The sequence below is a fragment of the Oncorhynchus gorbuscha genome, linkage group LG20 (assembly GCF_021184085.1).
Source record: "Oncorhynchus gorbuscha isolate QuinsamMale2020 ecotype Even-year linkage group LG20, OgorEven_v1.0, whole genome shotgun sequence".
NCBI classification, from domain to species: Eukaryota; Metazoa; Chordata; class Actinopteri; order Salmoniformes; family Salmonidae; genus Oncorhynchus; species Oncorhynchus gorbuscha.
In genome coordinates, this window is record NC_060192.1 from 11,356,919 (window position 1) to 11,384,505 (window position 27,587).

Here is a 27,587-nt window from a genome sequence, read left to right on the forward strand (position 1 = left end):
CACAACTAGTAACACACTTGTTGTTCCCTCATGTCTGGAAATAATCTGATCAACATGTCTGCAAACCACTTTACCATCTCCCAACATTACCTTGTTGGAGACAGGACCAGTCACTGAGTCTATGAATCCAGGAATACATTTTGGCCCATGACTGACATTTCTGGTAAGGATAGGGTCCCCCTCTCCAAAACTTTGGCCCTTGGATCATTTGTCATTGTTCTCTTTCTGTCTGTTTTGCTTGCGTTCAACTTTCCATTTCAGATCTGAATGGACTAGGTCCAGTGTGGAGCGTAGTCTACAACCTAATAACAACTCAGCAGGAGAAAGCATTGTTGTGGATTGAGGTGTTATTCTGTAGCTGAACAGAACAGATGACACTTTTGTTGAAGATGGTTGATATGCAGCTGATGTCACGTACACAATACCATTGTTTCTGGAGAATTATTGTGCTTCAGTGCTCACGAAACAGGTTGTGTTGTCACTCACTCCTTCGGTTACTGAAGCTCTGTCATAGGCAATCTATAATAGTGGTGGATGAAGCAGAACAGGATACACATTCACCCATTTAGAATGCGCATCAATCAAAATCAGAAATATTTTCCCCATGAATGGTCCTGCGTAATCTATAGTTGAAGCCAGACATACACTTAGGTTGGAGTCATTAAAACTCATGTTCAACCACTCCACAAATTTCTTGTTAACAAACTAAAGTTTTGGAAAGTCGGTTAGGACATCTACTTTGTGCATGACACAAGTCATTTTTCAAACAATTGTTTACAGACAGATTATTTCACATATAGTTCACTGTATCACAATTCCAGTTGGTCACACATTTACGTACACGAAGTTGACTGTGCCTTTAAACAGCTTGTAAAATTAGAGAAATTGATGGCATAGCTTTAGAAGCTTCTGATGAGTCAAAAAAAGTGTTTTTCTACATTTCATTTCACCTTTATTTAACCAGGATGGCTAGTTGAGAACAAGTTCTCATTTGCAACTGCGACCTGGCCAAGATAAAGCATAGCAGTTTGACATATACAACAACACAAAGATATACATGGAATAAACAAAACATACAGTCAATAATACAGTAGGAAAAAAGAAGAAAAAAAAGTCTATATACAATGAGTGCAAATGAGGTAAGATAAGGGAGTTAAGGCAATAAATATACTGTGGTGGCGAAATAATTACAATATAGCAATTAAACACTGGAATGGTAGATGTGCAGAAGATGAATGTGCAAGTAGAGATACTGGGGTGTAAAGGAGCAAGATAAATAAATAAATACAGTATATGGGTGAGGTAGTTGGATGGGCTATTTACAGACTAGCTATGTACAGGTGCAGTGATCTGTGAGCTGCTCTGACAGCTGGTGCTTAAAGCTAGTGAGGGAGATATGAGTCTCCAGCTTCAGTGATTCTTGCAGTTAGTTCCAGTCATTGGCAGCAGAGAATTGGAAGGAGAGGCGGTCAAAGGATGAATTGGCTTTGGGGGTGACCAGTGAGATATACCTGCTGGAGCGCGTGCTACGAGTGGGTGCTGCTATGGTGACCAGTGAGCTGAGGTAAGTAAGGGCTTTACTACCTAGCAGAGTCTTGTAGATGACCTGGAGCCAGTGGGTTTGGCGACTAGAGTGAAGCGAGGGCCAGCCAACGAGAGCGTACAGGTCGCAGTGGTGGGTAGTATATGGGGCTTTGGTGACGAAACGGATGGCACTGTGATAGACTGCATCCAATTTGTTGAGTAGAGTGTTGGAGGCTATTTTATTTCGTAAATGACATCGCCAAAGTCGAGGATCGGTAGGATGGTCAGTTTTACAAGGGTGTGTTTGGCAGCATGAGTGAAGGATGCTTTGTTGCGAAATAAGAAGCCAATTCTAAATTAAATTTTGGATTGGAGATGTGAGTCTGGAAGGAGAGTTTACAGTCTAACCAGACACCTAGGTATTTGTAGTTAATCCACATACTCTAAATCAGAGCCGTCCAGAGTAGTGATGCTGGATGGGCGGGCAGTGATCGGTTGAAGAGCATGCATTTAGTTTTACTTGCATTTAAGTGCAGTTGGAGGCCACGGAAGGAGAGTTGTATGGCATTGAAGCTCGTCTGGAGGTTAATTAACACAGTGTCCAACGAAGGGCCAGAAGTATACAGAATGGTGTTGTCTGCTTAGAGGTGGATTAGAGAATCTCCAGCAGCAAGAGCAACATCATTGATGTATACAGAGAAGAGAGTCGGCCCGAGAATAAAACCCTGTGGCACCCCCATAGAGACTGCCAGAGGTCCGGTCAACAGGCCCTCCGATTAGACACACAGAACTCTATCTGATAAATAGTTGGTAAACCAGGTGAGGCAATCATTTGAGAACCCAAGGCTGTTGAGTCTGCCAATAAGAATGTGGTGATTGACAGAGTCAAAAGCCTTGGCCAGGTCAATGAATACGGCTGCACAGTAATGTCTCTTATCGATGGCGGTAATGATATCTTTTAGGAACTTGAGCGTTGCTAAGGTGCACCAATGACCAGCTCTGAAACCAGATTGCATAGCGGAGAACGTACGGTGGGATTCGGAATGGTCTGTGATCTGTTTGTTAACTTGGCTTTCGAAGACCTTAGAAAGGCAGGGTATGAAAGATATAGGTCTGTAGCAGTTTTGGTATAGAGTGTCTCCCCCTTTGATGAGGGGGATGACCGCGGCAGCTTTCCCAATCTTTGGGAATCTCAGATGATACGAAAGAGAGGTTGAACAGGCTACTGATAGGGGTTGCAACAATTTAGGCAGATAATTTTAGAAAGAGAAGGTCCAGATTGTCCAGCCCGGCTGATTTGTAGGGGTCCAGATTTTGCCGCTCTTTCCGAACATCAGCTATCTGGATTTCGGTGAAGGTGAAATCGAGGAGGCTTGGGCGAGATGCTGTGGGTAGTGCAGGGCTGTTGACCGGGGTAGGGGTAGCCAGGTGGAAAGCATGGCCAGCCGTAGAATAATGCTTATTGAAATTCTCAATTATAGTGGATTTATCGGTGGTGACAGTGTTTCCTAGCCTCAGTGCAGTGGGCAGCTGGGAGGAGGTGCTCTTACTCTCCATGAATTTTACAGTGTCCCAGAACTTTTTTGAGTTTGTGCTACAGGATGCAGATTTCTGCTTGAAAAAGCTAGCCTTAGCTTTCCTAACTGCCTGTGTATATTGGTTCCTAACTTCTCTGAAAAGTTGCATATCACGGGGGCTATTTGATGCTAATGCAGAAAGCCACAGGATATTTTTTTGTGCTGGGCAAAAGCAGTCAGGTCTGAAGAGAACCAAGGGCTATATCTGTTCCTGGTTCTACATTTTTTTGAAAGGGGCATGCTTATTTAAGATGGTGAAGAAGGCACTTTTAAAGAATGACCAGGCATCCTCTACTGACGGGATGAGGTCAATATCCTTCCAGGATACCCGGGCCAGATTCATTAGAAAAGGCCTGCTCGCTGAAGTGTTTTAGGGAGGGTTTGACAGTGATGAGGGTTGGTCGTTTGATCGCTGAGATCTTGCTTGAAAAAAGCAGAGGTGTATTTGGAGGGCAAGTTGGTTAGGATTATATCTTTGAGGGTGCCAGTGCTTATAGGTTTGGGGTTGTACCTGGTAGGTTCATTGATAATTTGTGTGAGATTGAGGGCATCAAGCTTAGATTGTAGGATGGCCAGGGTGTTGAGCATGTCACAGTTTAGGTCACCTATCAGCACGAGCTCTGAAGATAGATGGGGGGCAATCAGTTCACATATGGTGTCCAGGGCACAGCTGGGGGCAGAGGGTGGCCAATAGCAAGCGGCAACGGTGAGAGACTTGTTTCTGGAAAGGTGGATTTTTAAAAGTAGAAGCTTGAATTGTTTGGGAACAGACCTGGATAGTAAGACAGAACTCTGCACGCTATCTCTGCAGTAGATTGCAACTCCGCCCCCTTTGGCAGTTCTATCTTGTCAGAAAATGTTATAGTTAACGATGGAAATGTCAGGATTTTGGGTAATCTTCCTGAGGCAGGATTCAAACATGGCAAAGGCATTTGGGTTGGCGGAGTGTGCTAGGGCAGTGAATAAAACAAATGAAAAGAATCAAGGTATAATGTACAGACAAAGGTATGGTAGGATGTGAATACAGTGGGGTTAAACCTGTGCATAGAGTGACCATGAAAGAGATATTGTCTCTAGGAATATCATTTAAACCAGGTGATGTCACCGAATGTGTTGGAGGTGGAATTAAAGTGTTCACTAAGGCGTATTGAGCAGGGCTAGAGGCTCTACAGTGAAATAAGGCAATAAATACTAACCAAAACAGCAATGGACAAGGCATATTGACGTTAGGGAGAGGCATGCGTAGCCGAGTAATCATGGGAGTCCAGTGAGTGGCTTCAGGCACTGTGGATGTATTGTGGATGTATTTCAAGGCCTACGTTCAAATTCAGTGCCTCTTTGCTTGACATCACGGTAAAATAAAAATAAATCAGCCATTTATATCAGCCAAATTTTAAAAATCTCCTAGAGATGAACGTACTTTGGTGCAAAAAGTGCAAATCAATCCCAGAACAACAGCAAAGGACCTTGTGAAGATGCTGGAGGAAACAGGTACGAAAGTATCTATATCCACAGTAAAACGGGTCCTATATCGACATAATCTGAAAGGCCGCTCAGCAAGGAAGAAGCCACTGCTCCAAAACCACCATAAAAAAGCCAGACTACGGTTTGCAACTGCACATGGGGACAAAGATCGTACTTTTTAGAGAAATGGCCTCTGGTCTGATGAAACAAAAATATAACTGTTTGGCCATAATGACCATTGTTATGTTTGGAGGGAAAAGGGGAGGCTTGCAAACTGAAGAACACGATCTCAACCGTGGAGCACGGGAGTGGCAGCACCATGTTGTGGGGGTGCTTTGCTGCAGGAGGGACTGGTGCACTTCACAAAATAGATGGCATTATGAGGAATTTAAAATTATGTGGATATATTGAAGCAACATCTCAAGACATCAGTCAGGAAGTTAAAGCTTGGTTGCAAATGGGTCTTCCAAATGGACAATAACCCCAAGCATACTTCCAAAGTTGTGGCAAAAATGCTTAAGGACAACAAAGTCAAGGTATTGGAGTGGCCATCACAAAGCCCTGACCTCAATCCTATAGAAAATTTGTAGGCAGAACTGAAAAAACGTGTGTGAGGAAGGAGGCCGTACAATCCTGACTCAGTCACATCAGCTCTGTAAGGAGGAATGGGCCAAAATTCACCCAATTTATTGTGGGAAGCTTGTGGAAGGCTCCCCAAAACGTTTGACCCATGTTAAACAATTTAAAGGCAATGCTACCAAATACTAATTGAGTGTATGTAAACTTCTGACCCGCTGTGAATGTGATGACAGAAATAAAAGCTGAAATAAATCATTCTCTCTGCTATTATTCTGACATTTCACATTCTTAAAATAAAGTGGTGATCCTAACTGACCTAAAACATGGAATTTTTACTAGGATTAAATGTCAAGAATTGTGAAAAACTGAGTTTAAATGTATTTGGCTGAGGTGTATATAAACTTCTGACTTCAACTGTATGTGCAATCATCTCCAGCATTTCTCTGGGAACTCCCAGGTGTGGAAACTGCTGCCCATCTTGGTGAGTGCCCTGCCCTCACCAAGACAGCGCTTGTTCCAGTGAAATTATATTATTCTTATGACTAGATTGAATAGCAAGCCTTTCTAACCGGTAGGTAGCCTAGGGATTAGAGAGGGTTGCCAGTTTGAATCCAAAATCTAGTGGGAAGTGAGCTGCCAACTGGAGCGTTGCTGTTGTGCCCTTGAGCAAGGCACAACAGCGCCCAGTGTGGCAGCCCCCCACACGTCTCCAAAAAATCTGTATATAGGTCTATTTATCTTTCGGATGGGTTGGCTTAAAAGCGAAAGTCACATTTTGGGTTGAACCTTGTGTGCAATTGTCCAATAAAATGATCTTAATCTGTAGTTACTCATCGGTTATAGAATAAAACTGCAGCCAATTATTCTGTTGAGTAGGCCTAGACCTACCTTCCACTTGTTTATCTTTATCCCCATATTGTTATTTATTTTTTGCTCCTTTGCACCCCAGTATCTCTACTTGCACATTCATCTTCTGCACATATATCACTCCACGGTTTAATTGCTAAATTGTAATTACTTCGCCAGTACTGCCTATTCATTGCCTTACCTCCCTAATCTTACCTCATTTGCACACACTGCATATATATTTTTTCTATTGTGTTATTGACTGTACGTTTGTTAATTCCATGTGTAACTCTGTGTTTTTGTTTGTGTCGCACTTCTTTGCTTTATCTTGGCCAGGTCGCAGTTGTAAATGAGAACTTGTTCTCAACTGGCCAACCTGATCATTTATCACTCCAGTGTTAATCTGCAAAATTGTAATTATTCGCCTACCTCCTCATGCCTTTTGCACACAATGTGTATAGACTCCCCTTTTTTTCTACTGTGTTATTGACTTGTTAATTGTTTACTCCATGTGTAACTCTGTGTTGTCTGTTCACACTGCTATGCTTTATCTTGGCCAGGTCGCAGTTGCAAATGAGAAGCCCTTTCTCAACTAGCCTACCTGGTTAAATAAAGGTGAAATAAATTAAAAATTAAAAATAAAGGTAAAATAAATAAAACATTTTTTATTTTTTATTATAAGTAATGGCTATAAGGCGATGAGCTGCATTACATCCTGCGTTATCAGTCACAATGTAATTTTGAAGGCCCTCTCATTCTGTGTGTGAGAACAAGGTGGAAAGTGTCACCATAGCCTAGACCTAGACCAAGCCTAGCCTGTACTGAATGGTATTATAATTTCAATAGAGCATAAAACTTGGATCCCATACCTAAAGCCTGTTACAATGCAATAACAGTAAGCCTAGACGTAGCCTACACAGACTGCCAAACTGGTATACCTATTTGTGGAATGCTAATATTCAAAGAATTACAACAACAACAAAAAAACTCCAGTCCAGTACAAAACTCCCATGGCAATGAGAGCACAAGAATGTAGCCTAATGTAGACTAAACACTATGCAACAGAAAAGCAAACAATGATAGCCCACCCATTTTGGCCAAAGTGTCTCTTTGTCCAGATTTGAATAGAACTTCCTAACATAACCCTCCACAGTGGGCTAGCACATGAGGCATCATGGATCTTCCTGTGATGAAAACTTTGTGACACCTTGTCAATCTATTCACCTTACTTGTAGAAGCCATTTTGGTCTGCTTACATGCTCATTGAATCTGTTGTGTATATGTTGTCTAGCTAGGAATGTTTGAACTTGGTTTTGTACAATAGTGACACTCTCACATGGGGTTATAGGTCACTGGTCACATGTAACCTATACAGGTACACAGGTTAGCTGACCAGGATACCAGGAAGTGTTCCCACAGTTGAGAGGAGAGAGCAGACAGTTCTTATTGTCTCACTGGAAGAGTATGGTAAATCAAATATATTGGAACTCTGCATTTGATAATCTACCATAGGCCTAATGCATGGGATGGGAACACCAACCAAATATCTAAGTTAGGAAAGTAAATTCTGTGGATACATCTTGAACTGATCTCAAACTGTGCAAATAGTGTGTCATATGGAATCACCACTACATTACCAGATCAAAGTTAGCAATGTTTACTTTGTCCCAACAGAAACAATCTCAAGTATTTTCACAAGTATTTAATAAGTAGCCTATTTATTTCTCAGGTTATTCACAAATATACAATATATTTCCTGAAGTAGCCTAAACTGTGCATTGTGTACACACACGCACGCACACACACACACAAAACACCTTACACATTAGCCCTAATCACGCACACGTACAGCCGCACGCACTCACAATATGTGCACTGGTATTGTCTTGCCCTTTAGGCATGTGATACATATGAATCACAGGCTACCAAGTCCCCGGGGAGAGACGGACTGTTTTGGTGACATTCATAGGATTTGTCAGAGCTAGAGGCAGGGAGGCAGGGATTGCGTTCAGCAGTAAGTGCTTTCTTGGTACCCCGTGGCACGGAAACACCCTCCGATCGCAGAGGGGAATTTAGAACCACTTTAGAAGTGGTTTACCACACATGCGAGCCCTGCTTTAAGTGTCAGTTTTAAAATATCACCCTCCTTTAGCTATAGGCTAAACCTGGACTATACTAATAACTTAACGAAATAATGTCAAATGAGTAATTATAGAAAGCATGATGCAAACAGGCTAAATGCTTTCCCCATATAGACCAAATGATGTAGGTGACAATCGTAAACGTATAGAGCAAAACCCATTTCAAACATCTTCAGAGAGTTTCAGTGCAGATTAAAATGATTCATTAAAATAAATTATTACCGTTTAAAAAAAATCTACTTTCACCTATTAATTTGTAAGTGTCACTTACGAGAGACCTAGTCAATCGAATTTGTTTGATTGGATCGTTATTCGATTTATTTTGTCTGAAAGTGACTGATAATTGATCATTTATAAATCCATCCGTAGCCTTCTCCAAGACTAGGTTATTGCAAGTCTAAAATAGGCATTTGAAAAGGGAATATGACTATTACGAAAGTATTTATAATTATGTTTTAACTCTCCACTGTTCAACAAGGCTTCGTTTCCATATGGTGACAATTCATTTGCCAGAAACGGTCAGCATCAACTGAGATTCTTTATGAGCCTAATATTTTTTTTACAGGAATAAAACATAAAATATTCAATCCACGTAGGGTTACCTTTCTATTTTACAACCTAAAACTGCATTGTGTCCATATAATGTAGTGCATGTGGCAATAAGTATGCCTAATTGTGGTCCATATTATCTATTTTCCTATAAAGACAGCACAATATCCCTCTTAGGCCAATGGCTATTAGGGTATACATATGATATTTAGCACAAACAAACAAACTAATAAACACATACTAGTGATTTTCAAATAATTCAAAAATGTTTGGATGCATGACTAAAAATATTTTATATCACTGCTGTGTTAATTTTGAAGAGTTAAATCGAAAGGCCATTATTTCGATAGTCATTAAAAATGGTGTTAATACCTGTCTGAGAGAGATGTGTATTTGAGAGCGTTCTATGCCCTTTTGGCGAGGTTTAGGCCTAAACCAATTGTCAGCCAACAACTGGTTAATTTGTGAGAACGCAAAGGCTTGAATGTAAATCATAAACTGTTAGTGGAATATAAATATTATCCAAATGACATAGAAAATAACGAAAGGGGAAATAAAAGTGTTGTCAAAGTCACATTTAAAAAAAAGCTGAAGTCGTCAAAGTAGTCGTCCGTTGGATGGAGTGTGGACTTTTTATCCGCTAGATGGTGCTAGTCCAGCAGAAACACTGCGGTAGATAGGCCAGAGTAAAATAAACATAAGTCGTCATACAACTCTGAATAAGCCATGGGGTAGCTTTATATGGTCATCAAAAAAGCACCAGACATTTTCTTACTGACATAAAGGGAACCTAAACCCATTATTTTATTATTTATTGGCCTACAGGATCTATTGTTATTGTAGTGCTTTGGTAGGCTATAGTTGTTTCTGAATTTACCAACATAACTTAGTGGGGGACATAGAAAGGGACGTTATGATAACAACATTAATTCATATCCTATTTGCATTAAAATGTACTTTTACTTGTATTTTATTGTTGCAAAAACGCACGTTGAGTAGGTTTTCAGCGCTTTGAAAAAGTATTTTATACGTTTTATTTACTGATTTATTTTCACGCACCCTATATTGGTGTGATATATTAGATATGATCATCTTTCACCTGTGTCAAGAGATATGTCTTAAATGTGTCTAGTTGTGAGTGCAATACATGCCTGATTTAGGCTAGCCTAGTGCCATAACAAAGTGAGTCCCAGTTTAGATTGTTTGTATGTTTGTAAATTCACTAAAGAAAACATATGAACCAAGTTCACTCAACAACAAATGGGGATTCTTCACAGTTGCCCAACTTCATGAACGTAACTGTCTCCGAGTTGTTAAAGGGGGTTCTTTAGAATGAATCGTGTAACCATAGCCTATCATTTAAAATTGATTGGTGAGCAGGAACATTTTAGAAATCATAACGTATTATCCTACTTCTCGTGCCTATACTACAAAGGCAATGAAAAGGAACACCACAATGGGGAAGATGTTTTTAACTATCAGTTCCGTTTTACAATATAATTATGAGTTATATATTCTCTAGGCCTATATGTTTCAAATTAATTAATCAAAAAACATCATATAAGCCTATGTTGGTGTAGTTTCAAAATGTATTAGCTGGTGCTGTGCATAAAGCAATTACGCACGTGTAGCCTACATTCAGATTGTAAAGATTTTAGAGATATGCTCGACACACTCTTTTGCTAGAGCCGTATTACACAAGAAAGTTTCGCACTGTTACATGCAGGCAATTACAATATATTACAGCAGATAACATGATCGAGATAACCCAAATAACGGATTTAGTACCATGCGTAAACATCACGATCTCATCAAAACATTATAGAAACTCATCAAAACAGATGTATTCGATTTTCTTTCTATATTATCTTGAACATCTTCATTCAGTGCTATAAAGTCTGTGCATGGGAGATAGAGGCCCTTATTTTTCGAGCTGCTCGCATGCTCTGCGTGACCCGTGACTGATGCAAGTTAACAGCTGACTCTTTTCCATTACAAATGGCTCGCGGATAATCTAGATAACTACCGGATCACGCAAACTATGATGCGTGGAGAGTGGGACATGAAATTCCGTCTGTAATAATTTATTTTAAAAATGCTGATAATTTAGTTTGATGTAGGCTAGGAATCATTAATTAATCTGAACCATTACTTTTTAATGGTGAAATGGAATTTCTAAAATGCCATAACTGTATACATAGGCCTACTTCTTTCAAGCATAAAATCCCACTATCATGTTAGAGCTTTTTATCACAATAAATTCTTATCTAAAGGGGATAGTCCTGCATTGGCTTTGTTCTGCATGCAGAAATGAAAGCTGAAATGAAATCTTTAGATGAACCATATGTGTAGCCTATACCAAGATGACCACCAAAAGAGAACCAAACTTTTTAAATCGTCCACAGTTCTTTTTCAAATACAATGTTTTGCTTTTTTCCCCCTCTATTCATTTGCCTTGGTGACGTTCCTTCGCCATGTGATCAGAGCACTGGTATAAAGCGCGATGGAAGATCCGCCCTCTTTAGGATTCAGGTTCGGCCTTTTTCAGGTCCTTTAAACACACTTCAACCTACCATCCCAATGGTGCGCTACTGAAAAACGAAAAAATCCCTAAAACACATGAAAGTGCTTGGAAAAAGGGACATCTCTTACCGCCGGCGTGCTCCTCTCATCCCCTCATATGAGTTGTCTTGAAAGAGGGCAGAGTAGCACCGGCAGCATCTCCTCTTCCTATCCGCCGTAGCTTCTGGGAGCGCACAGCACAGTGCAGCGCTCTGCATAACCAGCCGCGAGCCATGACTCTGAGCTCCGAGATGTCGGATGCCTCCATCCTTTCGGAAGAGACCGACATCGACGTGGTCGGCGAAGGGGAGGATGGGGACAGCCAGACGCGCTCCTACGTAGACGAGGTGGCGCAGATGCACGATGATCTCCTGGCTGGCTCCCCGCCATGCCTAGACATCTCCTCGTCCCGGGATCCGTACAAACCAGCCAGTAAGAACATCCTGGTGAAGCCCCCATACTCCTACATCGCCTTAATCACCATGTCCATTCTCCAGAGCCCCAAGAAGCGGCTCACCCTCAGCGAGATCTGTGATTTCATCAGCAACCGTTTCCCGTACTACCGGGAAAAATTCCCCGCGTGGCAGAACTCAATCCGACACAATTTGTCACTAAACGACTGTTTCGTCAAGATACCGAGGGAACCCGGAAACCCCGGGAAGGGGAACTACTGGACCCTAGATCCAGAGTCTGCCGATATGTTCGACAACGGTAGCTTTCTGAGACGACGGAAACGCTTCAAACGACAGCAGCAGCAGGACTTGCTGCGGGAGCATAACAGTTTTATCCCCGCTGCTGCGTACGGCTATGGACCTTACGGCTGCGGCTACGGTATCCAGCTGCAGTCCTACCACACACACTCTGCGCTTTTCGCGTTTCAGCAGCAGCAACAGTCTAGGCATTCACACACTGGGACCATTATCTCGGCACCGTCCTTGCCCACCTCCAGTGACTTAGCGAGGAGCAGGTTCTTACCCCAGCTCAGTCCCAGCCTGGTTTCACCCATACATACTGCAGCCAAGTCCAGTTCGCCTGTCCAGCGCTCTACCTTCTCCATAGAGAGTATCATTGGGAGTTCGCTGAGCCCTGCGCACAATCACTGTGCTTCGCGGACTTCTACTGTTGTTCCAATGTTATCGTCTTCCCTCGCGCCACAGTCGCCCAACCAGCCGCTGAGTATGCACCCAGGAACTGTTTTACACATGGTCGAGAACTTTCCCAACATAATTCTGAACGGTACTAGTGGCTGTTAATTTCTATAAACTAACTTCCAAGTTTTCAAGAAACACAAACAAAAACGCCCCCTCTTTGAAGGTAGGATTATTTTTGTATGTTTTTTTGGTAACACGCAGCTGAATGATGGACATTAACACTATTCGTGCCAATTCATTCTGTAAAAAAAATATTAGGCTATATTTATGTTAATACAATTTTAGTGTCAATCTAATTTTCTCTCCACGAACTTTCATTGTTTATGAAGTGATTCATTTAAGTCTAGGGCGTCTCAGGATATCGACTAAATGAAGGGTTATACATGATCACGTCTCAAACAATGTTATATTGTGTCAAACACACATGTTTTTTAGTTTGGCTTTTTTGTTTTACTGTTTTGATTTGTGCTCTGTATTTAAAAGACACAAAGATGAAGGTCATTCATTTATATGCAGTGTGTGCTTATTTCAGTAATAAAACATTGTACATTATTTGGCAAGTATTGTATAATCGGAGTGTGATATTTTTTACACGGTTTGTTTTTCAATGAGAATAAATATTGTTTTACAAAAAAAGACATTTGCCTTGAAAGTAATTTTTTGAGTAAGTAATAATCTAGAAATTAGCCAAATGAAGGCCCACAGTAGATCACGTGCATGAAGTGTTGTTGTTTTAAAAATACCTAGAATTTTCATTTTTGTTAAGAATCCTATTCCCAAAAAGTAAAAGACAATGTAGGCTATTAGCCTACAGTGGAACCTGTAAAAATTGGACTGAACAACAGTGCACATAATACTAATATCAATACTACTAGGCTTCTACTTTTAGAATAATAAATTGATAGGCCTATTATAACTACTCGACTGCTGCCGTTTATAATAATACGACTTACTACTAATAATAATAATATAAATACATCTAGGAATAGCTGTTACAATTACCCATGGACATTGTTAGTTGCTTTCCATATACAAAGCAACAACAGTGTATTCCTCTGTTACTTCTCTTCCAACTTTTACTAGCGGTTCAGCACAAATACTGAAAGAGATGAGTGCGAATCAGCTGTAAGAACATTATTCTTACATTAAATAATAATTCACTTTCAGTGTAACATTGCCCAAACTAGAACCATTACTTTCAACAGGCCCTGGGGTGCAGGATCAACTTCACACCTATAGACCTAAATAAGAAACGTCAATGTTCTATACTGTGTGTGAGTGTGTATGTGTGTGTGCATGTGTGTGTGACTTTTAGAACATGTGCAATTCTACGATTAACATTCTGAATCAATATTTGTTCAAGTTTTTCAACATTTATCTTTATGCACAAAAGCAGCCAAAGTTTAGGCCTCTTCTGAGCGGCCTATGTGTGTGACTGTAATTCCATGCTCCATGCACGGGCTAGATGATAAACCTTGGTCCTCTACAAGTCCATTTACCCTCTCATACATTTATCCTCATAATTACTCGTGGTGGACAGGGCGGTGTCACGGGGGTGACAAAGACTGTATTTTGCAGGACGATGATTATCACGGGTGATCAGAGGCAGCTGGCTCGGACTCTTGAGTAAACACTCCTCCTCGACCGTTTCATAATCTCCTCATAGGCCTACATGTCACAGTTGCCATGAGAGAGCGAGATGTATTGGCCAGAGAGGCTATAGCCTACTCCTTCACATCCATAGCCCACAGCTTTAGTATACAGACATGCGCCATGTCGAGGCTTTTTATTTTTTAAAAGCAACTAAGATCATTTAATGATAATTAGGAGACATGAGCACAACGTATTTATCCTGCAATTATGCCTCATTAAATATTAGGCCTAACCCTGAATTCCTAGTAGAAGAAGATCCTTGAGCCACTGTTCACAATTATGAGCCTATGGATAATAATAGTATCATGCTGTTTAGGTTTTGGCTATATGATCTTAATTGGGATGATGCTAAAACGAAAGACCAGCATATCTACTAAATATGCCAGTCAATATTCAAAGCAGGTGTTTGTGGTGGTGTTTTTTAGGCCGATATCCTCACAACATCAATTGTGTGGCATGATGGGCGGGCGACAAGCGAAGAGAAAGGTCTCCTCTCCCTGTCTCTGATGGAAGGACCACTGTTTGGGGAGTGTGATCCATCCGTGACTACAAATGCGCACCCCCGTTGCCCGGCGGCGTGTTATGGCGCCACGACGCAGAGGAAATACGTGTAGTAGAGCTAGATCCACTCCGCGCAGCGCACTGCTCAGAGACAGTTCACTAGGCCACCGGAGGACAGCAGCATGCGTGATGATGTAACACGCAAGCCAGACAGCCAATGCAGAGTGCGAGAGAGAGAGAGTCCCTGACTGAGCCATGGCACTACACTCACACAATCCCGGGTCGCGACCTGCTTATTGGAGGCTTAGGTCATATATTTTATTGTGCTAAATTTTACAAATAATTCGTAAAAAGGGCCAAGCAGGTGCGGGAACATAACTAATTCTTACCACTGCCATTTCACAGGCGATAAATATATGCAGGTGGAGCCGCCCGACAGACTGAAATATATGCTTTTCATTGGCTGTAAAATGAGTCAATTTACTTTTTATTACAGGCAAATATGGCTATGCAATGCCATACAAACTCAGAGTGGGAAAATTAAAGAAATTGCCCATATAGCCCTGAAAATGTTAATATAGTACATGTATACAGGTGTGTTAATGTGTGCCACAACTATGATTTTATTACTTTGCAATGTACATATTTTCACCCCACGGGCCACGTGCATAATAATGACCTTGTTTGAAATAGCCATATCATCTTGTAAATGTTGCGTGTTTTCATCACACACACACACACACACACACACACACACACACACACACACACACACACACACACACACACACACACACACACACACACACACACACACACACACACACACACACACACACACACACACACACACACACACACACACACACACACACACACACACACACACACACACACACTGTCCCCATAATATAATGGATTTCAGGATACCTTCAGCAATGTAGTTTATCTTTTCTTTTATAAATATGGGCTTAATAAATACGCAAATATATATTCCACTTTTATTGGAAAATATCTCACTTTTTGTTAGTCTTTGTATGACTGAAAACATTTGGTTTGTAGGCCCACAGGTTCTGAAAATTAGAGAGAGCCTGTGCGGCCAAACCAGGCCTAAAGCATAGCCTACCTTTGAACATCGTTGGATTGTTATGAAGTGAGACTAAAATGGTGAACGAAAATTAGTTCAAGAATAGAATAGATTACAAATACCTGAAAAACACGAAAGGTCTGGAGAAAAGTCTACACGCAATGACACTGCAGACATTAGACATGTTTTTTTATTTGGATGTTTTGTTTCGCCTTTATTTAACCATGTAGGCCAGTTGAGAACAAGTTATCATTTACAACTGCGACCTGGCAAAGATAAAGCAAAGCTGTGCAACAAAAACAATAACACGGAATCACACATAAACAAACGTACAGCAAATCAACTCACCGGTGTAAAAAGTAGGCTACTACATTCAAAAAGCCACATAGGACACAAGCCAATACAATGCTAAAAATACATAGGCCTACATGAATGGAATGGATTCATATTTATTTATGCTGAATCCTTTGGAATTTGTGTCATTATTTCCTACACATTTTGTTTCGCAATTGCCATTATATTGGTCTTTATTAGGCCTAGCTGTGTTATGCCTATCAGTGTTCGGATGTCAATCTATTTTACCAAGTTGTGTGTCATGCAATAGGACTTCCTCTTTCCACCAAACCTAATATAGACCATCAATCACTCTGCCCACAAAAGTAGAGTGAAGTACAGCCTACAGCCTACCCACAAATAGAAAATTAGATCAAATGCATGTCTAAAACGAACAGGAGTTATTTTCTCCCCACCATCTCATGAATAATTTGTTGATCTGTCTGTATGCATGTGCATGAAACGCCACTAGCCTACTTTTTCATTTTCTTTCATCCATAAAAGTATGATGCGAATAAATACATCTGCTAGTGGATTGATTACTTGATCCATTTATGTCATATTTTATGTTTTGTATGGACCCCACGAAGTGTACCTGCTGCTTGAGCAACAGCTATGGGGATCCTAATAAAACTCAACAAGAAAATAATAGGATTCACACTGAACTAACTCCCCTTTACCTTTATAAAACACGTCACAGCCGAAAATGCTTACACCTCAATCAATAAATCAACTTCATTTTATAGGCTTAAGTCCCTTTTACAGTTTTCATAAAGTGCTTTAGAGGGGCAATCTACAGTTGCTACCTCCATTTTTAAAACTTTTAAATTAATGACATATCCATTGATTGTTATAGAATATACCTTGTAAATTCCTCATGAGCCTAGTTCTAACGTCACACCCCATCAGAACCTCACAAATAACCTTGTTTTACTCTAATGTTTCTAAACATTGTAAATGTAAGCAAACGCTGTAGCTGTCTATGAATTTGAGAGTGGTTGCATTTCTTCAGGCACTCCCTCGGTTTTTTTTTTCGAAACAGAGGGTATCCGCTTTGTTATTGCTTCAACTGCGGATTGGCCTTTAAAGATACCCAGCCTAAAATGTATAAATTATGCTAAATTGATGTTAATAACTTGGGTAAGTGATCACAAGAGTTACCACACATCTGCATGATCTTAATTACCTGCGTTTTCCTGTTGATATGGCCGGGGTGCTTGGTTAGGTAGGACTTCTATGTCTATAGCCTGGTTGTTCTGTGTTGTTATTACACCTGCACGGCATAACTGATCAGATTTGATTTATTTATTGCCATGCCTCGTTATAAACCCTGTTAGCTTTCTTAGGTGATTTACCCTTTCTACAAAGTTTAGCCAGACATAGGCCTATTCACTTTGACAATGTTTGACGTTAGAATCATTATATTCTCACCCTAATTTATACGAATGTTGATTGAGTAGGCTATTGGACAAATGTTGACCAAAGTAAAAGTAGACTAACTTGATAACTGAATTATTTTTAAATTAATCTGTCCAGTTTAATTTTCTAATTTTCAAATAAAATAGTAAGCTACAGCAGCGATTGAGTAGAAATCTCAAAAGATAGTAAAATGTCGACTTGGCTTTCTGTCGATTTGCCGAAAGGCTATTGTATAATTAGCATAGCATTTATATTAAAAAAATTGTGAGAGAGTGTGTTTGATGATAGATGTCAGAAAGTGAACCTATAGGCTACAATAAAATAAGTTGAAGTCAGACATAAAATAAGAAGGAACGTTTATAGTTATAGGCCTAGTTAGGTGACTGAGCGGTAAACAAGCGCTTCTCATAAAATGTCACGGATCATGTTGGCATCAGCCTCCTTGAGCGTGACTGAAGCTCTGCAGTTAACAGTTTATCGTTGGCGGGTCACACAGGTCATGAGGAACGGGGTTACAACCAAAACACTCATAGCTCACAAAGCAACCCGAAGGCGCTGATAGTGCAACGTGTATGATCACAGACACTAGACTAGAGAATGAGCAAAGTTAGTTTTCGTTAACCCTAAATTCAATTCAGGAACAAAGGCATTTATTCAAAGTAGGTTATTTTAATCCTACTTCATTTCAAATAAATGTTGCTGTAAAACATGCATGCATAGCCTAACCTCACATTTAGCCAGTCCATTGAAAACAAAAGTTCTGCATTATGGACTAATGCTGTGCAGATGAAAATACAACAAAGAGGTTTACAAAGACAAATGATTGATGAACAACCACGAGACAAAAGTCAAACTATCTCAAGTAAAATCCACCTTCTGGACTCAGTGTGTGTAAAAGTTGTGTGCTGAATGGGCTCAGTGGGGTACACACATTCACAGAGTATTTTACTATTGCATGAGATATCAAGCTATATATTTCCAATTAGAAGAGTGGTAGCCTACCCATTCCAGAATGGGTGGTTGCGCTACAGTACATTCGGAAAGTATTTAGACACCTTCACTTTTTCCACGTTTGCTTACATTATTATTACAGACGTACTCTAAAATGTATTACATATTTTTCCCCCCTCATCAATCTACACATAATGACAAAGTGAAAACAGGTTTTTAGACATTTTTGCAAATGTATTATAAATTTAAAAAACAGAAAAACCTTATTTGCATAAGTATTCAGACCCTTTGCTATGAAACTCGAAATTGAGCTCAATACGCAAAAAAAGTCATTAGGTCGAAAATGTATTTTTACAGCTCCAAGACAGGATTGTGTTGAGGCACAGATCAGGGGAAGGGTACCAAAACATTTCTGCACTACTGAAGGTCCCCAAGAACAGAGTGGCCTCCATCATTCTTAAATGGAAGAAGTTTGGATCCAGTTTAAATGGAAGAAGTTTGGAACCAGTTTAAATGGAAGAAGTCTGGAACCAGTTTGGAACCACGCCAAACTGAGCAATCGGGGGAGAAGGGCCTTGGTCACAAAGGTGACCAAGAACCCGATGGTCACTCTGACAGATCTCCAGAGTTCTTCTTTGGAGATGGGAGAACCTTGCAGAAGGACAGCCAACTCTGCAGCACTCCACCAATCAGGCCTTTATGGTATAGTATCCTGACGGAAACCACTCCTCAGTAAAAGGCACATGACAGCCCACTTGGTGTTTGCCAAAAGGCACATAAAGGACTCTCAGACCATGAGAAACAAGATTCTCTTGTCTGATGAAACCTACATTTAACTCTTTGGCCTGAATGCCAAGCGTCACATCTGGAGGACACCAGGCACCACTCATCAACTGTCCAATACCATCCCTACGGTGAAGCATGGTGGTGGCAGCATCATGCTCGGGGGATGTCTTTCAGCGGCAGGGACTGGGAGACTAGTCAGGATGGAGGGAAAGATGAACTCTGCAAACTACAGAGAGATCCTTGATGAAAAGCTGCTCCACAGCGCTCAGGACCTCAGACAGAGGCGAAGGTTCACCTTCCAACAGGACAATGACCCTAAGCACACAGCCAAGACAATGCAGGAGTTGCTTCGGGACAAGTCTCTGAATGTCCTTGAGTGGCCCAGCCAGAGCTCGGACTTGAACCCTGAAAATAGCTGTGCCGCGACGCTCCCCATTCAACCTAACAGAGCTTGAGAGGAACTGCAGAGAAGAATGAGAAAAACTCCCCAAATACAGGTGTGCCAAGACTTGAGGCTGTAATCGCTGCCAAAGGGGTTTCAACAAAGTACTGAGTAAAGGGTCTGAGTATTTATGTAAACGTGATATTTCCTTCTTTTTTTTAACCTGATTTTGTGGGCATTGTGTGTAGAGAAAAACAACAACAATTGAATCAATTTTAGAACAAGGCTGTAACGTAAGAAAATGTAGAAAAAGTGAAGGGGTCTGAATACTTTCCGAATCCACTGTGTATGGAACATTTGGGGCCTAGGGGTTCACCCTCAGATCCTTAGTCGCCTGGTGTCTCTGGCCTCATCTTTGCACCTCCAGTACCACCACAAAGATAACACTGTCTCAATAACTTTGACTCCAACATTGTGATAATATAGCACTATACTGGATGTGATAAAAGCAATGTTATGGTTTTTTATTGTCAATGCTAGTGCTTAGCTCATGATATTTCAGTTGAATGTTTCGAATTATATTTCCAAATTCATCCTTGTGTGTATGGATAGACAATATAGTTTAAACCTGTTTTGAAAAGTTTGTATTTTAAATGACATGTGGTGCTCTAAATTCTTGACTTGTATAGTAACTTAGTTTATTGAGACATAAACCTTGAATGTCATTTTCACAACTACATGTGCTATAATGTACACCGATACTACAGTAACTACATCCATAATCTATAAAGAATTCATAACAGATCCATAAACAACAAATAGACATGACGTCAAAGTGTATTTTCCATCCACAGTTCCATCTGACTATTAGATGCATTGTAAAATACGTTGTAAACTTTTAGTGGTGCTCTGCAGTGCATAACTATTACATCATTTATATTTAGTGCTCACGGGTGTGTTATGTATGCTTTACGTAGATTAATGAATGTAAATCTCTACCAAATAAACACGAGGAAAAATTAATATTTGGAGTCAGTGTGTAAGCCTTTCTCCTTCCATCCACCCTCCTCATAGAGTTAATCAATCATTTGTGAATTATAGCTTTTAAGAGAAAGTTCTTGGTTGGTCTGACACTTGAGCCAGGAGAAAAAAATCATATTTTATGTACATGGTTTGAATCAATGGTTTCTATTACTTTCCATACTTCTAATTTCCATAGTTTCTAACTCTCCCTAATACTAAAAAGCACAAAACCTCATCAGTCTCTACTGCAACAGTCAAGAAACATTCCTCGACAAATATTCAACTATAAATCACATGTTTTTCACAGATGTACACTTGTGTCACATTCATACAGGTGTCCAAAGATTACTATTACACTAAAACTAAAACTCTAATTCAAAACCATCATCTAGAGTCACGACAACGACCAGAATCAAAACCTCCCTGAGTAAGGCAAAAAATATCAAAATAAGTTGTTGCTCAGTGTTGATTGGAATGGAACATCATCTGAAAGTATGTTGGCTCTTCTCAGTGCATCGCAATTCCTGTTATAATGATTCTAATTAGAGAAACATGTAGAGATGTGTACTCTGTTTAACATGATTTGTTGCATTGTGTTTTTTCGTTGGAGTGAAGAAAAAGCATTCTGTGTGTGTGTGTTAGTGTGTGTGCGCATACTCGCCTCCGTGCGCGTGTGTACAACATCTAAAATACACCGGGAAAAGAGAGGAGAGAAGGGGGAGGCAAAGAGAGAAAGGAGAAAAAGCTGAAAAAGAGAGGGGGAGTGAGAAAGAGAGGAACGAGAGGAGTAAAAAGGAGGGAATACCTCCCAGGGAGGCGTAGAATCCCCCCATCTGCTATTCAGCGTATAGAACACTCCCTACCCTTATCCCCTCTCTCAAAAAGGAGCTCCGCTTTCCGCCCCATTAAAACGTTTAGAAAAAAATGCCACCCCTGAATACTAGTCTAATTAGAGTACCCAGAGCTGCAAGGGCCCAGCTACACAAGAGGAGTCTGAGGCTCTGGGATGGATTCTTCCATTTCCCTTTTGTGGAATCCATCTTTTTTTGGTGTTCTTTTTTGCTCTTTGTTCTTTCACGTTCCGACTCTCTTTCTTGCTCTCTTTCTCCGTATTCTCTCTATTCATTGTGTGTATAGAGAGCAGGAATGAGGAATCCTACTACAACCGAACAGACCTTTCATCCTAGAGATAACGTTACCTTTGATCTGGGAGACAGGTCCAGATGGACTATGAAAATATGAATGGTGTCGGTCTCCATGAGGCTGCCCAGGATACCATCACTGGCCTTTTGGGGGGTCAGTGAAGAGTAAGGTGTTTATTTTGAGAAGTATGAATAGAATGGAATGACTACAAAAACAAAGAATTGTGATATTGTTGCTTTTCTTCTCCCAGGACCCTCTCTCTGGTGTGATCTGAGTCATGGGTTGACTTCCTGCTCAACTAAATTGCAGACACGTGGATAGGTGTAACCACTTCTAACCACATCATATGATATAGCAATCTGATGCACAGGCTTGCGTCCCAAAATGGCACCCTATTCCCTTTGGGCCTGGGTCAAAAGTAGTGCACTTACATAGGGAATAGCACGCAATTGGGTCTCAGTCCAAATGCTTTGTTATATAGAGGCAGACTGCTTTGAGTAACGCATTATAAACACTATTCGATGTCTGGCTTAATAAACTTAATCCCATACCCTCATACACTATACACAGGGTTGGCCTTTATTGATAATAACCCAAAACTGTTGATTAAAGAACATTTTAATCCTAAAAACTAATCTCCCTAGATTTCACATCATGGTGAGAGAGATAGAGGGAGGGAGAGAGAGAAGAAAAGATGTACAGTTATATCAACAACTCGTTGAGCGAGACGGTGAGAGAGAATAGGGGAAGCTGAGAGAGAGAGAGAGAGAGAGAGAGAGAGAGAGAGAGAGAGAGAGAGAGAGAGAGAGAGAGAGAGAGAGAGAGAGAGAGAGAGAGAGAGAGAGAGAGAGAGAGAGAGAGAGAGAGAGAGAGAGAAGAAAGAAAGAAAGAAAGAAAGGAGAGAGATAGTGAGAAACAAAGAAAGAAAGAAAGAAAGAAAGAGAGAGATGTAGTGTTTGATGATAGGATGAAAGGTTGTAGCAGTCTGGCACGGGGCCTGGTTCTGTTTCTGGTTCCTCCAGACAGGCCCTGGTCTAAAGTAATGCACTTCATAATGAATAGGGTTCCATTTTGGACAAAGGCACCCTACTGGGCACAGATTGGTTGAATCAACGTTGTTTCCACATCATTTCAAGGAAATTACGTTGCACAAGCGTGGAATAGAAGTGACGTCTGTGCCCAGTAGGACGGCCTTCACTGACTCCCCACGTAATCCACGCCACCACCTCCATCGCATCCATAATTTATTTTGATGAAGAGTTTGAGTTTGGGAGTAGGGGTTATTATTCCTACATCTTGGCTGTCTCACCTCGAGATGAACTTGTTCAATCTGAGATTCCGCTGCAGAATTATGTCTCTGCCTCTCACCGACCGACCGACCACGCTTTCTTTCTTACTCTCCTTTTCTTTTTCTTTTTCCCCCTCTCCGTGCTTGTTTGCCTTGGCATGCTCAGTGCCCGTACAAACAACCCAGAGCCCATAGCCCTATCCATCAGGCTTGTGCAGAATGTGATGATAAAATAACAGGCGGGCTGAAACAAACCATTTGTTACAACTCACAGATTTATTATTCTGTCCACTTGAAACGAAGCACAGAGGTTAGCGAGGCATCTCCTACTTAAGCTACAACAATAAATATAACAAAAAAATGTGTTGCTGCCATTTACGCGGTTCGGGCCCTCGCCACATGGAAAGTTCCGGAAAGTCTTGAGTCTTGGGTCCTAACTCTCGGTCACCATAAAGAGTCTTGAACCGATGCCAACCGCCAGCAGCTGTCTGTTGTCACAGCTAGCAGTGAACAGCTTTCCCTGGCGGTTTGCATCCAACACATCATTTAGCATCCCGTGTTCTCCCCAGTGCACACCCATTCAGGGGGGTTCTGGCAGAAGGTGTAGCCCCTGTAGCTGGTGGACTGGAGGCTGGCTACCAGTCTGGGACCTGGTTAGCTACATGCAACAACGCCACTGGGTTGTAAACACTTCATCAACCTCAAGCAGCCCGTTCATCATAGTGACACCTGCAGGTAATGCACACTGCCCAGTTACAGCACAGCTCCTTTCAACCCCAGTCCCTAGTTCTACTATCCAGTACCCAAACACTGTCCAATATTAACAGAGGACTGCCAGAGATTTGACCAAACCCATTTAAACATAAAGCTAAGAAAACATATGCATCCATTTAAATACACTTATGTCAAAGATCAAATATAATTTAATTTCATGATATGGTATCAGGTTCATGTACTATATGATGCATTAAATATATATTTACTGGATCAACATATATTAATGGGAAAAGATATAGGCTCACATAATTATGTTGTTTGGGAATATTGTGTGTGTGACTGTTTGTTTGTGTGTGCGTAGACTCAGTGGGGAAAGTTCATGTTTGAAGTTTCTACCTGCTGTCTCTGTTCTATGTGATCTTTTCCCTCTCTCTCCATGGCGACGCCCCTGTCACTCAAAAAGCAACAACAACAAAAAACATCAACATTGGAAGCCACCCATGAAGACACTCTCTCCTCTCTATTAATATTTCCCCCTAACTAGCTTTGCTAGCACTTTATTTATAATTGTTTAGTAACTAGTTTATTCATCATTTATTAATCATTACTCAATTCATAAGATGTTTAATATAGGTCTTTATAAATCATTCACTAATAATTAGTCAAGTCTTTTTGCATGGCCTCATCTAAAGTGTGGGCTAATTATATTTTATAAATACTTTAGAAATGTTGTGATTGACCAGTGTAATTTCTCACAGTAAGATGGACATGCCATTGGTAGACATTCCAGCAGAACATGATGCTCTTGTGGTCTCAAAGCAACCTAGAACATATCATTGGTAAAAGAATAAGCACACAACGCAGGATGTTAAAGGAAATATATTGGATATTTCAGAAACTGGAACTCCCAATTTCTAACACGTATGAACCCAGAACTTAATAACGCAGCTGACCAAATAACGCAAGATTTTAGTTCCGGGATAACCGAGGTTAAACTGATCTAAAGAGTGACTGCAATCCACACTTTAAAAGTTTATGTTAGCATTTCCGGACTAAAACGTTATTTTACTCAGCATAAAGTGTTTGAAGTTACACATCTCACTATTACAATAGTGTGACTGTTTTTGAATAAAATGTTAAATATACTGTACTTTCCTAAACATACTCTGTATTGTGTGCTTATTGTTTAACCATTGATATGGTCTGGTATTGCTGGAATGTCTAACAATGGCATGTCTATCATTTTTTAGAATTTTCAATTGTCACTCAAAACATAGTTATAAAGTATAAAAAGCCCAAACTTTAGATTAGGACACACAAAAATACTTAACTAATGATTAGTAAATTGTTTATAAGGACCTATATTAAACAACATATTATATTATCTTATGACTCGTTATTAAATACTTTTAAAGTTGTTTATAAATGTGTGAATAACTGGGTTAAAACAAATGCGGGAGAAATTATGAATAAATGATGAATAAACTATTTACTAATCCATTATAAATGCTTTATTATGTGGAGTTATCATAAAGTGCTAGCTTTCACTCCCTCTGTCTCACTCTGTCCCTGACTCTCTCTTTTCCCTCCCTAATTTCTCACTATCTCTCTTTCTCCCTCGTTCCCTGTCTCTCTCTCTCTCTCTCTCTCTCTCTCTCTCTCTCTCTCTCTCTCTCTCTCTCTCTCTCTCTCTCTCTCTCTCTCTCTCTCTCTCTCGCTGTCTCTCTTTCCCTCGCTCTCAGCCTCTTTGAGCCACAAAGTGTCTGCTGCAGATGCCCAGAGCCTCTAAAAGGACTAGCGAGATACCAGAGCTAAGCGTTTAAGTGGGTAGATTCTGCTGCATACACCCCCGCCTCTATGCCTGTATGTTCCCAGTCTCCTGGAGGCATGCCCAAAACTCTCCCGACCCGGGGATCAGTATTTGAGAGACGTGGTGTTCTCATAGCGGTAGATTGACACCACAATTAGATCCAGAGGCTTTGTGATACACACAAGACCCCTGTCCCAGGGCCCACCCCTCTGCCAAAAAGTGAGCCACATCAGAGGCAGCACCACGACCTTCTGTAACACATTAGAAGGGCTTGGGGCTTTGATATTCTGCAAGATACTGATCTTAGACCATAGGTTATGTATGGGGTTTTCGAGGTGAGAATCCCTCAGAACTATGTGTGCATCAATGTTACGCCGGTTGATGATGTATGACGGGCTAAGAGCTGCTATGTGAACTGGGTGACATTCTTTAAAGCCCTGTAAAAGAACTTCTTGATCTACAATAAAGATTACCCCAAAATCTGACAGTTCTTTGCACTGTGAAAGAATAGGCATTCTAAGTGATAATCGGATTTCAGAGAGGCTATTTATTACATTGATCCATTTTCTTAAATTATTGTAACACCAGTTATTTAAGCTGTGTGTGTGTGTTTGTGTGTGTGTGTGTGTGTGTGTGTGTGTGTGTGCGCGCATGCTTTTGATGTCTCTTAGATTGACAGATCCAATAAGCCCTGAAATAGAGCAAGCAAACATTGACAAGTTAGTGTAGTTTTGCTGTATTTCATTCCACAAATCATGGACTTAAAAATAGTGTGGCACTTTTGTTTAGTCCTTTCATTTTTTAATTAGTTAATTCATTAACTATTAATTAATTAACTAATTCAATCATGTGCTTACCATATGTTGGGTAAGCTGCTGTAACTTCTGTAAAAGCTCAAATTCAGTCGCCAGCACTTCTGTGGTAATATGAAGATTGACTCAAATCAAGGAAGTTCTCTTTCCTTCTCCCCATCTGCCTCTCCCTCCCTCTGTCTACCCGTTCTTCCATCCCTCTCTCTTCCCCTGCTGAGGTTGGATACAATAATACCCAAAAATCATATACCTAGTGTGCAACATCAACATTGACTCTCTCAAAGGTCAGAAAGAATACCTTAAAACAACATAGTGTTTCCTATAGAAGGAGGCAGGCTGAAAGCACCCTTTTCTTTGGGAGCAGAACACAGAGAGACACACACACAAACACACACAGCTCATCTCTCGTTCCGTCACAAAGCCCATGCAGAAAGCGTTTAACCAGAGAAGTCTCAACAAAGTGGAAAAAGATGCTGTTTGATTTGATACTTCCTCGGTGGTAGGAACTTCCTGTGCCCCGTCACAACTGTGTAGGGGGGGAGTGTAAGGAGGGTCTCTGTGCTTTGGGGAGGTCAGGGCAGCATATATTGAGTGGATCCCTGTTGGAGATGTGAGGTTGTTTCATGGTCCCATGGTGGTGGTAACTGGATATATCAGGCACATGTAACACATGCAGGGCACACTGGGCTGTAGCTAGTGAGCTGCTGGGGTTCCAGTGTGTGTGTGTCACAGGAGGTTGGTGGCACCTTAATTGGGAAGAACGGGCTCGTGGTAACGGCTGGAGTGGAATAGGTGGAATGGTATCAAATACATAAACACATGGTTTCCATGTGTTTGTCGCCATTCCATTTACTCCGTTCCAGACGTTACTATGAGCTGCCCTCCCCTCAGCAGCTTCCTGTGGGGTGTGTGTGTGTTTTTGTGTGTGTGTGTGTTCTGCTCTGTGTTACGGAGTCAACAAGCTGCACTGAGCATTCACACTCGACTGGTGCAGATAGCGAGTGGTGAAGGGGTAACGGTCTCATCTCAGGTGTGTACCAATGCCATCATGATCAGAACCCTATTCCACTCATTCCCATTGAATCATTGATGAATCTGGTTGATTTTCACAATTGTGTTTCTGCTCCTAGCTTTTAGTGATTCACTTAAAGGTTTCATTCGGTCCCTCTTCTGCACAGCCAGACTAACTTGTAATTCAGCCACTATCCATACTATTGCAAGCGGATTACAGATCTTCATCCTCAAAGTGCTAGTCTTATGAGTAATTGTTTCTACTCTATGTTGCTGAT

General features: G+C 40.8%; 1 protein-coding gene across 1 annotated transcript; it reads left to right on the forward strand.

The window, feature by feature from the left end:
• Positions 1 to 11,092: 11,092 nt before the first annotated feature.
• On the forward strand, positions 11,093 to 13,033 carry LOC124007300 (forkhead box protein D1-like). Its single transcript, XM_046317764.1, has one exon. The coding sequence runs from the start codon at positions 11,476 to 11,478 to the stop codon at positions 12,493 to 12,495; it is 1,020 nt and encodes a 339-aa protein (XP_046173720.1). The 5' UTR covers positions 11,093 to 11,475; the 3' UTR covers positions 12,496 to 13,033.
• The last annotated feature ends 14,554 nt before the right edge of the window (positions 13,034 to 27,587 follow it).

Bases quoted from the DNA above. Each gene is read 5' to 3' on its own strand.
- LOC124007300 (XM_046317764.1), top strand. From the start codon at position 11,476: ATGACTCTGAGCTCCGAGATGTCGGATGCCTCCATCCTTTCGGAAGAG.